Genomic DNA, 12781 nt, shown 5'->3' with positions numbered 1-12781 from the left:
TTTTAATCTTTTAACTGTATTTTTGTTTGCGTCGGTGTGTGCTGCGTTAACGATGAGGCAGATTATTATCGGCCAGGAGGGTTGCAGTTTACTCGTAAACTAAACTAAAGTAGTGTTCATGCTGGGAGCGTGTGTTACTCTTAAATAATTGAAGACGCACGACTCTTCTGAATGAGAAATACATTTTATTAACTAATCTTCCAAACAGAATTATTCGTAAAGGAGATTCGAGTGACTTAGGCTCAAAACTGATTCTGGCGGAGAAAAATTAACGCCAAGGAATTTTTAGAGACTACTCTTTTATAGAATAATATGCTTTATAGAATACTTTGTGGCGCAACAATATACCAAAATTAACATACAAGTAGTTTAATTATATTCTAAACTTCAGATAGTATTATTATATTATTTCGATAAATTCTCCCAGTATATGTAGGGGTAATAAAAATAGCTGAAAAAAAACTAATGGTTTGAGTTTAGGAACTATTTAAAAGGCATGTCGCTAGTTTATGGTGATATTTTAAACAAGAAAAGAATTAAAAGAACATGGTTATGAGAAGTTATGACAGAAGTTAAATTATCTTTTAAAAATTGGCTACGGAAGAGAACGTTTTCCTGATTGGAGTTAATTTTTGTTCCAACTTAATGAAGACATTTTTTCCTTTCTTCCTTATGAAAAATTTTCTTAAATGTCATTATTCACGTTTCATTGTATTTGTTTATTTTTACTTTTCCTTGCTGTCTTAAGTCCATGTCGAATGTCAACAATCCTAAGTTTAATAAAATATTTAAAAAAGATATGGCATCGGGGAAAAAAAAAAAAAAAAAAACGCACATATAACATAATTTTTTTAAAAATTACAGAGATTAGATGGTAAGAGTGTATCAATAATTCAAATTCAAATCTATAGAAACGATATTAAGCTTCAAATGTGTTGTTAGATTAAATAAACAGACAAGAATTTCAGATGCAGCAATTTATTGAATTATCTAGTAGAGAGAAACGAAACAATTGTATTCACCGTGTTGAATAAAGAACAATATAAGGCATAAGGAAAAGTTCTGTAAAATGCAGAGCATTTTGAAGTAAACAAAAAATTCAGGCAGAAAGGGCATTAGCAAGGGCTCTCTTAACATCAAATGTCACTGGAATATTAAGCGAAGAAATCTGGGCATTTAAGAGAATTTGGTAAAGAGCTGACACAGCATCTAACAATGTTTCGACTAATACTTCTTTTGATTCTAATCCAGGTGAGTTTCTTCGAATTTCAGATGCTATAGATAATAAATTGTCTGCAAAGGAAGAGATATCTAGAATGGAGCCTCCAGACGATGTTATTCCAGAAACCAAAGAAGAAGCTAAAGCCGAAGTATGGGATGAAGAACCAACAGCGGAATGGTGAGCTTCCTCCAAAGATGACGTTAAAGCAGAATGTCCATGGCTTGCAGAATTGGATTGCGTTTGGGCAAAAGCAGATGATGCAGACTGTGCAGCGGCTCCTGATTGCGAGAAGTTTGCAGAGACAGATGCAGCTGCCGATGCGGCTGAAAAGGCGAAAGCGTTTGAGAATGCTGAGGCAAGTCCAGAAGCATTACCTTGCGTTAAAAGTCCTTGGTTTGCCAAAAAGTGTCCAACTGTATTTGCAACAGCATTTGCGTAAGCGGTTGCACTTGCTCCGACACCAACCGAACTGACAGCTTGGGACAAAGCACTGGCGAGGCCGACGGCATTGCCGATTCCGAGATTTTGTGCTGCGAGCAAACCGCCTTGATAAGCGATACTTCCAGCAGCTGCTGCAGATGAGGCTGAGGAGAAGACCCTTACGAATGAGCTAGACGATGCGAGAGATGTTGCTGACGACTGAGCGAAAGCGGATGCACTGGCTTCTGCTCTAGATGAAGCGCTACTGGCGGACGCGGCTTGGCTAGCTGCCTGCGAAGTGGACGTAGTGGTGGTTGTAGAACGAGACCCTGCCTGACTTGCAGCTTGAGATGCTGACTGGGCGAAAGCCGATGATGCAGACTGCGCGGCGGCTGCTGATTGCGAGAAGGCTGAGCTTGCTGCAGAGACAGATGCAGCTGCCGATGCGGCTGAGGAGGCGAAAGCGTTTGAGAATGCTGAGGCAAGTCCAGAAGCATTACCTTGCGTTAAAAGTCCTTGGTTTGCCAAAAAGTGGCCAACTGTATTTGCAACAGCATTTGCGTAGGCGGTTGCACTTGCTCCGACACCAACCGAACTGACAGCTTGGGACAAAGCACTGGCGAGGCCGACGGCATTGCCGATTCCGAGATTTTGTGCTGCGAGCAAACCGCCTTGATAAGCGATACTTCCAGCAGTTGCTGCAGATGAGGCTGAGGAGAAGACCCTTGCGAATGAGCTAGACGATGCGAGAGATGTTGCTGACGACTGAGCGAAAGCAGATGCACTGGCTTCTGCTCTAGATGAAGCACTACTGGCGGACGCGGCTTCGCTAGCGGCCTGCGAAGTGGACGTAGTGGTGGTTGTAGAACGAGACCCTGCCTGGCTTGCAGCTTGAGATGCTGACTGGGCGAAAGCCGACGATGCGGACTGTGCGGCGGCTGCTGATTGCGAGAAGGCTGAGCTTGCTGCGGAGACAGATGCAGCTGCCGATGCGGCTGACGAGGCGAAAGCGTTTGAGAATGCTGAGGCAAGTCCAGAAGCATTACCTTGCGTTAAAAGTCCTTGGTTTGCCAAAAAGTGTCCAACTGTATTTGCAACAGCATTTGCGTAAGCGGTTGCACTTGCTCCGACACCAACCGAACTGACAGCTTGGGACAAAGCACTGGCGAGGCCGACGGCATTGCCGATTCCGAGATTTTGTGCTGCGAGCAAACCGCCTTGATAAGCGATACTTCCAGCAGCTGCTGCAGATGAGGCTGAGGAGAAGACCCTTACGAATGAGCTAGACGATGCGAGAGATGTTGCTGACGACTGAGCGAAAGCGGATGCACTGGCTTCTGCTCTAGATGAAGCGCTACTGGCGGACGCGGCTTGGCTAGCTGCCTGCGAAGTGGACGTAGTGGTGGTTGTAGAACGAGACCCTGCCTGACTTGCAGCTTGAGATGCTGACTGAGCGAAAGCCGATGATGCAGACTGCGCGGCGGCTGCTGATTGCGAGAAGGCTGAGCTTGCTGCAGAGACAGATGCAGCTGCCGATGCGGCTGAGGAGGCGAAAGCGTTTGAGAATGCTGAGGCAAGTCCAGAAGCATTACCTTGCGTTAAAAGTCCTTGGTTTGCCAAAAAGTGGCCAACTGTATTTGCAACAGCATTTGCGTAGGCGGTTGCACTTGCTCCGACACCAACCGAACTGACAGCTTGGGACAAAGCACTGGCGAGGCCGACGGCATTGCCGATTCCGAGATTTTGTGCTGCGAGCAAACCGCCTTGATAAGCGATACTTCCAGCAGCTGCTGCAGATGAGGCTGAGGAGAAGACCCTTGCGAATGAGCTAGACGACGCGAGAGATGTTGCTGACGACTGAGCGAAAGCGGATGCACTGGCTTCTGCTCTAGATGAAGCACTACTGGCGGACGCGGCTTGGCTAGCTGCCTGCGAAGTAGACGTAGTGGTGGTAGTAGAACGAGACCCTGCCTGGCTTGCAGCTTGAGATGCTGACTGGGCGAAAGCCGATGATGCGGACTGTGCGGCGGCTGCTGATTGCGAGAAGGCTGAGCTTGCTGCAGAGACAGATGCAGCTGCCGATGCGGCTGAGGAGGCGAAAGCGTTTGAGAATGCTGAGGCAAGTCCAGAAGCATTACCTTGCGTTAAAAGTCCTTGGTTTGCCAAAAAGTGGCCAACTGTATTGGCAACAGCATTTGCGTAGGCGGTTGCACTTGCTCCGACACCAACCGAACTGACAGCTTGGGACAAAGCACTGGCGAGGCCGACGGCATTGCCGATTCCGAGATTTTGTGCTGCGAGCAAACCGCCTTGATAAGCGATACTTCCAGCAGCTGCTGCAGATGAGGCTGAGGAGAAGACCCTTGCGAATGAGCTAGACGATGCGAGAGATGTTGCTGACGACTGAGCGAAAGCGGAAGCACTGGCTTCTGCTCTAGATGAAGCACTACTGGCGGACGAGGCTTGGCTAGCTGCCTGCGAAGTGGACGTAGTGGTGGTTGTAGAACGAGACCCTGCCTGGCTTGCAGCTTGAGAGGCTGACTGGGCGAAAGCCGATGATGCGGTCTGTGCGGCGGCTGCTGATTGCGAGAAGGCTGAGCTTGCTGCAGAGACAGATGCTGCTGCCGATGCGGCAGAGGAGGCGAAAGCGTTTGAGAATGCTGAGGCAAGTCCAGAAGCATTACCTTGCGTTAAAAGTCCTTGGTTTGCCAAAAAGTGGCCAACTGTATTGGCAACAGCATTTGCGTAAGCGGTTGCACTTGCTCCGACACCAACCGAACTGACAGCTTGGGACAAAGCACTGGCGAGGCCGACGGCATTGCCGATTCCGAGATTTTGTGCTGCGAGCAAACCGCCTTGATAAGCGATACTTCCAGCAGCTGCTGCAGATGAGGCTGAGGAGAAGACCCTTACGAATGAGCTAGACGATGCGAGAGATGTTGCTGACGACTGAGCGAAAGCGGATGCACTGGCTTCTGCTCTAGATGAAGCGCTACTGGCGGACGCGGCTTGGCTAGCTGCCTGCGAAGTGGACGTAGTGGTGGTTGTAGAACGAGACCCTGCCTGACTTGCAGCTTGAGATGCTGACTGGGCGAAAGCCGATGATGCAGACTGCGCGGCGGCTGCTGATTGCGAGAAGGCTGAGCTTGCTGCAGAGACAGATGCAGCTGCCGATGCGGCTGAGGAGGCGAAAGCGTTTGAGAATGCTGAGGCAAGTCCAGAAGCATTACCTTGCGTTAAAAGTCCTTGGTTTGCCAAAAAGTGGCCAACTGTATTTGCAACAGCATTTGCGTAGGCGGTTGCACTTGCTCCGACACCAACCGAACTGACAGCTTGGGACAAAGCACTGGCGAGGCCGACGGCATTGCCGATTCCGAGATTTTGTGCTGCGAGCAAACCGCCTTGATAAGCGATACTTCCAGCAGTTGCTGCAGATGAGGCTGAGGAGAAGACCCTTGCGAATGAGCTAGACGATGCGAGAGATGTTGCTGACGACTGAGCGAAAGCGGATGCACTGGCTTCTGCCCTAGATGAAGCACTACTGGCGGACGCGGCTTGGCTAGCTGCCTGCGAAGTGGACGTAGTGATGGTTGTAGAACGAGACCCTGCCTGGCTGGAAGCTTGAGATGCTGACTGGGCGAAAGCCGACGATGCGGACTGTGCGGCGGCTGCTGATTGCGAGAAGGCTGAGCTTGCTGCAGAGACAGATGCAGCTGCCGATGCGGCTGACGAGGCGAAAGCGTTTGAGAATGCTGAGGCAAATCCAGAAGCATTACCTTGCGTTAAAAGTCCTTGGTTTGCCAAAAAGTGGCCAACTGTATTGGCAACAGCATTTGCGTAGGCGGTTGCACTTGATCCGACGCCAACCGAACTGACAGCTTGGGACAAAGCACTGGCGAGGCCGACGGCATTGCCGATTCCGAGATTCTGTGCTGCGAGCAAACCGCCTTGATAAGCGATACTTCCAGCAGCTGCTGCAGACGAGGCTGAGGAGAAGACCCTTGCGAATGAGCTAGACGATGCGAGAGATGTTGCTGACGACTGAGCGAAAGCAGATGCACTGGCTTCTGCTCTAGATGAAGCACTACTGGCGGACGCGGCTTCGCTAGCGGCCTGCGAAGTGGACGTAGTGGTGGTTGTAGAACGAGACCCTGCCTGGCTTGCAGCTTGAGATGCTGACTGGGCGAAAGCCGACGATGCGGACTGTGCGGCGGCTGCTGATTGCGAGAAGGCTGAGCTTGCTGCGGAGACAGATGCAGCTGCCGATGCGGCTGACGAGGCGAAAGCGTTTGAGAATGCTGAGGCAAGTCCAGAAGCATTACCTTGCGTTAAAAGTCCTTGGTTTTCCAAAAAGTGTCCAACTGTATTTGCAACAGCATTTGCGTAAGCGGTTGCACTTGCTCCGACACCAACCGAACTGACAGCTTGGGACAAAGCACTGGCGAGGCCGACGGCATTGCCGATTCCGAGATTTTGTGCTGCGAGCAAACCGCCTTGATAAGCGATACTTCCAGCAGCTGCTGCAGATGAGGCTGAGGAGAAGACCCTTGCGAATGAGCTAGACGACGCGAGAGATGTTGCTGACGACTGAGCGAAAGCGGATGCACTGGCTTCTGCTCTAGATGAAGCACTACTGGCGGACGCGGCTTGGCTAGCTGCCTGCGAAGTAGACGTAGTGGTGGTAGTAGAACGAGACCCTGCCTGGCTTGCAGCTTGAGATGCTGACTGGGCGAAAGCCGATGATGCGGACTGTGCGGCGGCTGCTGATTGCGAGAAGGCTGAGCTTGCTGCAGAGACAGATGCAGCTGCCGATGCGGCTGAGGAGGCGAAAGCGTTTGAGAATGCTGAGGCAAGTCCAGAAGCATTACCTTGCGTTAAAAGTCCTTGGTTTGCCAAAAAGTGGCCAACTGTATTGGCAACAGCATTTGCGTAAGCGGTTGCACTTGCTCCGACACCAACCGAACTGACAGCTTGGGACAAAGCACTGGCGAGGCCGACGGCATTGCTGATTCCGAGGTTTTGTGCTGCAAGCAAACCGCCTTGATAAGCGATACTTCCAGCAGCTGCTGCAGATGAGGCTGAGGAGAAGACCCTTGCGAATGAGCTAGACGATGCGAGAGATGTTGCTGACGACTGAGCGAAAGCGGATGCACTGGCTTCTGCTCTAGATGAAGCACTACTGGCGGACGCGGCTTGGCTAGCTGCCTGCGAAGTGGACGTAGTGGTGATTGTAGAACGAGACCCTGCCTGGCTGGCAGCTTGAGATGCTGACTGGGCGAAAGCCGACGATGCGGACTGTGCGGCGGCTGCTGATTGCGAGAAGGCTGAGCTTGCTGCAGAGACAGATGCAGCTGCCGATGCGGCTGAGGAGGCGAAAGCGTTTGAGAATGCTGAGGCAAGTCCAGAGGCATTACCTTGCGTTAAAAGTCCTTGGTTTGCCAAAAAGTGGCCAACTGTATTGGCAACAGCATTTGCGTAGGCGGTTGCACTTGCTCCGACACCAACCGAACTGACAGCTTGGGACAAAGCACTGGCGAGGCCGACGGCATTGCCGATTCCGAGATTTTGTGCTGCGAGCAAACCGCCTTGATAAGCGATACTTCCAGCAGCTGCTGCAGATGAGGCTGAGGAGAAGACCCTTACGAATGAGCTAGACGATGCGAGAGATGTTGCTGACGTCTGAGCGAAAGCGGATGCACTGGCTTCTGCTCTAGATGAAGCGCTACTGGCGGACGCGGCTTGGCTAGCTGCCTGCGAAGTGGACGTAGTGGTGGTTGTAGAACGAGACCCTGCCTGACTTGCAGCTTGAGATGCTGACTGGGCGAAAGCCGATGATGCAGACTGCGCGGCGGCTGCTGATTGCGAGAAGGCTGAGCTTGCTGCAGAGACAGATGCAGCTGCCGATGCGGCTGAGGAGGCGAAAGCGTTTGAGAATGCTGAGGCAAGTTCAGAAGCATTACCTTGCGTTAAAAGTCCTTGGTTTGCCAAAAAGTGGCCAACTGTATTGGCAACAGCATTTGCGTAGGCGGTTGCACTAGCTCCGACACCAACCGAACTGACAGCTTGGGACAAAGCACTGGCGAGGCCGACGGCATTGCCGATTCCGAGATTTTGTGCTGCGAGCAAACCGCCTTGATAAGCGATACTTCCAGCAGCTGCTGCAGATGAGGCTGAGGAGAAGACCCTTGCGAATGAGCTAGACGATGCGAGAGATGTTGCTGACGACTGAGCGAAAGCGGATGCACTGGCTTCTGCTCTAGATGAAGCACTACTGGCGGACGCGGCTTGGCTAGTTGCCTGCGAAGTGGACGTAGTGGTGGTTGTAGAACGAGACCCTGCCTGGCTTGCAGCTTGAGAGGCTGACTGGGCGAAAGCCGATGATGCGGACTGTGCGGCGGCTGCTGATTGCGAGAAGGCTGAGCTTGCTGCAGAGACAGATGCTGCTGCCGATGCGGCAGAGGAGGCGAAAGCGTTTGAGAATGCTGAGGCAAGTCCAGAAGCATTACCTTGCGTTAAAAGTCCTTGGTTTGCCAAAAAGTGGCCAACTGTATTGGCAACAGCGTTTGCGTAAGCGGTTGCACTTGCTCCGACACCAACCGAACTGACAGCTTGGGACAAAGCACTGGCGAGGCCGACGGCATTGCTGATTCCGAGGTTTTGTGCTGCGAGCAAACCGCCTTGATAAGCGATACTTCCAGCAGCTGCTGCAGATGAGGCTGAGGAGAAGACCCTTGCGAATGAGCTAGACGATGCGAGAGATGTTGCTGACGACTGAGCGAAAGCGGATGCACTGGCTTCTGCTATAGATGAAGCGCTACTGGCGGACGCGGCTTGGCTAGCTGCCTGCGAAGTGGACGTAGTGGTTGTTGTAGAACGAGACCCTGCCTGGCTGGCAGCTTGAGATGCTGACTGGGCGAAAGCCGACGATGCGGACTGTGCGGCGGCTGCTGATTGCGAGAAGGCTGAGCTTGCTGCAGAGACAGATGCAGCTGCCGATGCGGCTGAGGAGGCGAAAGCGTTTGAGAATGCTGAGGCAAGTCCAGAAGCATTACCTTGCGTTAAAATTCCTTGGTTTGCCAAAAAGTGGCCAACTGTATTGGCAACAGCATTTGCGTAGGCGGTTGCACTTGCTCCGACACCAACCGAACTGACAGCTTGGGACAAAGCACTGGCGAGGCCGACGGCATTGCCGATTCCGAGATTTTGTGCTGCGAGCAAACCGCCTTGATAAGCGATACTTCCAGCAGCTGCTGCAGATGAGGCTGAGGAGAAGACCCTTGCGAATGAGCTAGACGATGCGAGAGATGTTGCTGACGACTGAGCAAAAGCGGATGCACTGGCTTCTGCTCTAGATGAAGCACTACTGGCGGACGCGGCTTGGCTAGCTGCCTGCGATGTGGACGTAGTGGTGGTTGTAGAACGAGACCCTGCCTGGCTGGCAGCTTGAGATGCTGACTGGGCGAAAGCCGACGATGCGGACTGTGCGGCGGCTGCTGATTGCGAGAAGGCTGAGCTTGCTGCAGAGACAGATGCTGCTGCCGATGCGGCTGAGGAGGCGAAAGCGTTTGAGAATGCTGAGGCAAGTCCAGAAGCATTACCTTGCGTTAAAAGTCCTTGGTTTGCCAAAAAGTGGCCAACTGTATTGGCAACAGCATTTGCGTAGGCGGTTGCACTTGCTCCGACACCAACCGAACTGACAGCTTGGGACAAAGCACTGGCGAGGGCGACGGCATTGCCGATTCCGAGATTTTGTGCTGCGAGCAAACCGCCTTGATAAGCGATACTTCCAGCAGCTGCTGCAGATGAGGCTGAGGAGAAGACCCTTGCGAATGAGCTAGACGATGCGAGAGATGTTGCTGACGACTGAGCGAAAGCGGATGCACTGGCTTCTGCTGTAGATGAAGCACTACTGGCGGACGCGGCTTGGCTAGCTGCCTGTGAAGTGGACGTAGTGGTGGTTGTAGAACGAGACCCTGCCTGGCTTGCAGCTTGAGATGCTGACTGGGCGAAAGCCGATGATGTGGACTGTGCGGCGGCTGCTGATTGCGAGAAGGCTGAGCTTGCTGCAGAGACAGATGCTGCTGCCGATGCGGCTGAGGAGGCGAAAGCGTTTGAGAATGCTAAGGCAAGTCCAGAAGCATTACCTTGCGTTAAAAGTCCTTGGTTTGCCAAAAAGTGGCCAACTGTATTGGCAACAGCATTTGCGTAGGCGGTTGCACTTGCTCCGACACCAACCGAACTGACAGCTTGGGACAAAGCACTGGCGAGGCCGACGGCATTGCCGATTCCGAGATTTTGTGCTGCGAGCAAACCGCCTTGATAAGCGATACTTCCAGCAGCTGCTGCAGATGAGGCTGAGGAGAAGACCCTTGCGAATGAGCTAGACGATGCGAGAGATGTTGCTGACGACTGAGCGAAAGCGGATGCACTGGCTTCTGCTCTAGAAGAAGCACTACTGGCGGACGCGGCTTGGCTAGCTGCCTGCGAAGTGGACGTAGTGGTGGTTGTAGAACGAGACCCTGCCTGGCTTGCAGCTTGAGATGCTGACTGGGCGAACGCCGATGATGTGGACTGTGCGGCGGCTGCTGATTGCGAGAAGGCTGAGCTTGCTGCAGAGACAGATGCTGCTGCCGATGCGGCTGAGGAGGCGAAAGCGTTTGAGAATGCTGAGGCAAGTCCAGAAGCATTACCTTGCGTTAAAAGTCCTTGGGTGCCCAAAAAGTGGCCAACTGTATTGGCAACAGCATTTGCGTAGGCGGTTGCACTTGCTCCGACACCAACCGAACTGACAGCTTGGGACAAAGCACTGGCGAGGCCGACGGCATTGCCGATTCCGAGATTTTGTGCTGCGAGCAAACCGCCTTGATAAGCGATACTTCCAGCAGCTGCTGCAGATGAGGCTGAGGAGAAGACCCTTGCGAATGAGCTAGACGATGCGAGAGATGTTGCTGACGACTGAGCGAAAGCGGATGCACTGGCTTCTGCTCTAGATGAAGCACTACTGGCGGACGCGGCTTGGCTAGCTGCCTGCGAAGTGGACGTAGTGGTGGTTGTAGAACGAGACCCTGCCTGGCTGGCAGCTTGAGATGCTGACTGGGAGAAAGCCGACGATGCGGACTGTGCGGCGGCTGCTGATTGCGAGAAGGCTGAGCTTGCTGCAGAGACAGATGCAGCTGCCGATGCGGCTGAGGAGGCGAAAGCGTTTGAGAATGCTGAGGCAAGTCCAGAAGCATTACTTTGCGTTAAAATTCCTTGGTTTGCCAAAAAGTGGCCAACTGTATTGGCAACAGCATTTGCGTAGGCGGTTGCACTTGCTCCGACACCAACCGAACTGACAGCTTGGGACAAAGCACTGGCGAGGCCGACTGCATTACCGATTCCGAGATTCTGTGCTGCGAGCAAACCGCCTTGATAAGCGATACTTCCAGCAGCTGCTGCAGATGAGGCTGAGGAGAAGACCCTTGCGAATGAGCTAGACGATGCGAGAGATGTTGCTGACGACTGAGCGAAAGCGAATGCACTGGCTTCAGCTCTAGATGAAGCACTACTGGCGGACGCGGCTTGGCTAGCTGCCTGCGAAGTGGACGTAGTGGTGGTTGTAGAACGAGACCCTGCCTGGCTGGCAGCTTGAGATGCTGACTGGGCGAAAGCCGACGATGCGGACTGTGCGGCGGCTGCTGATTGCGAGAAGGCTGAGCTTGCTGCAGAGACAGATGCAGCTGCCGATGCGGCTGAGGAGGCGAAAGCGTTTGAGAATGCTGAGGCAAGTCCAGAAGCATTACCTTGCGTTAAAATTCCTCGGTTTGCCAAAAAGTGGCCAACTGTATTGGCAACAGCATTCGCGTAGGCACTCGCACTTGCTCCGACGCCAACCGAACTGACAGCTTGGGACAAAGCACTGGCGAGGCCGACGGCATTGCCGATTCCCAGATTCTGTGCTACGAGCAAACCGGCTTGATAAGCGATACTTCCAGCAGCTGCTGCAGATGAGGCTGAGGAGAAGACCCTTGCGAATGAGCTAGACGATGCGAGAGATGTTGCTGACGACTGAGCGAAAGCGGATGCACTGGCGTCTGCTCTAGATGAAGCACTATTAGAGGAAACCGCTTTTGTGTTTCCAAATGCATTTAATTTTTCTGATTGTGCGAGGTATCCAGATTGTTGAATTGAAGCGTAGTTTCCTTGGTCAGGTATGATATTTACTTGAATATTTTTTGCTCCATCATCTAGGAGTTTTACTAATCTGTTGATACGTGATATGAATTGATTGTTGGAATTTCCTGTTGTTTGGACGAAACAGTTTGAAAGTATTGCGGATAATGCAGACATCTGTTTTGCATATTCTTGGTTATTATTTTCTGACATTACGAGATCTGCTAATGATGATGCTAGTGCTGTACTTAAAGCTTCTGCTCTAGCTGAGGAAACGGAGTTTGAATTTGAGACAGCCGAGAGAATTACACCTGCAATAGAATCTATGTCATCTTCTTCTTGGGATGGAAAGACCTTTGAAGATTTTATGCTTGATTTCAGGCACTGAAGAAATGTTTTAGCGATGGAAGGATTTTCGAATACTCTGTTTATTCCGCCATTTGCAGTTGTCTGTGCGGATGTCGAGTCATATAAGACTCCTAGAAGGATAAGTATATACGGTAAGGTAGGTAACCAAATCATTTCTGAGTGCTGAGGGTGGTTTCTGAATTATGGTTGAAGTGGTTTGCTAGCGCTTTATATAGTTAAATATTCGTGACTTATTGCATGGGATTTCGTTATTGCACTATCATATTTACAGCTGGCATTGAGAAATATCTCAACCGATGCACTGAGATTTGCTCTCTTATGAAAGCATATGAAGCTGAGTAAACATAACTGTTGCGTGGATGGTTTTACTAACTTAGGTTTGACTTGCATCTGAGAAGAAATGGAAAGTGTAGAATTAACGAGTGAATTTCCACAAATCACCTTTAGGTTTCGATAAGGACGAATTTTGTGTTTTAATGTGGTGGCTCTAGGATATTTTCTGAACTTTTTACTAGCTTTACTTACTCTTTTGTTCATTAAACAATTTTCCCGAAGTTCTGGTTTAACTATAAGTATATTTGCTTTGAATTATTTTCTTGGGGAGGCCCTGCTTTATTG

At 51.3% G+C, this 12781-nt stretch overlaps 1 protein-coding gene across 1 annotated transcript; it reads right to left on the bottom strand.

The window, feature by feature from the left end:
• Positions 1 to 962: 962 nt before the first annotated feature.
• On the bottom strand, positions 963 to 12353 carry LOC118204820 (uncharacterized). The gene has a single exon (XM_035377111.2). It carries the CDS (start codon positions 12314 to 12316, stop codon positions 1100 to 1102), a length of 11217 nt encoding a protein of 3738 aa, XP_035233002.2. The 5' UTR covers positions 12317 to 12353; the 3' UTR covers positions 963 to 1099.
• Between the last annotated feature and the right edge of the window lie 428 nt (positions 12354 to 12781).

This window comes from Stegodyphus dumicola, chromosome 8 (assembly GCF_044657685.1).
Source record: "Stegodyphus dumicola isolate Sdum_Otavi_A_Nest chromosome 8, ASM4465768v1".
NCBI lineage: Eukaryota > Metazoa > Arthropoda > Arachnida > Araneae > Eresidae > Stegodyphus > Stegodyphus dumicola.
The sequence above is the reverse complement of the archived record's forward strand: the minus strand, read 5'-3'. Positions and strand labels throughout refer to the sequence as shown.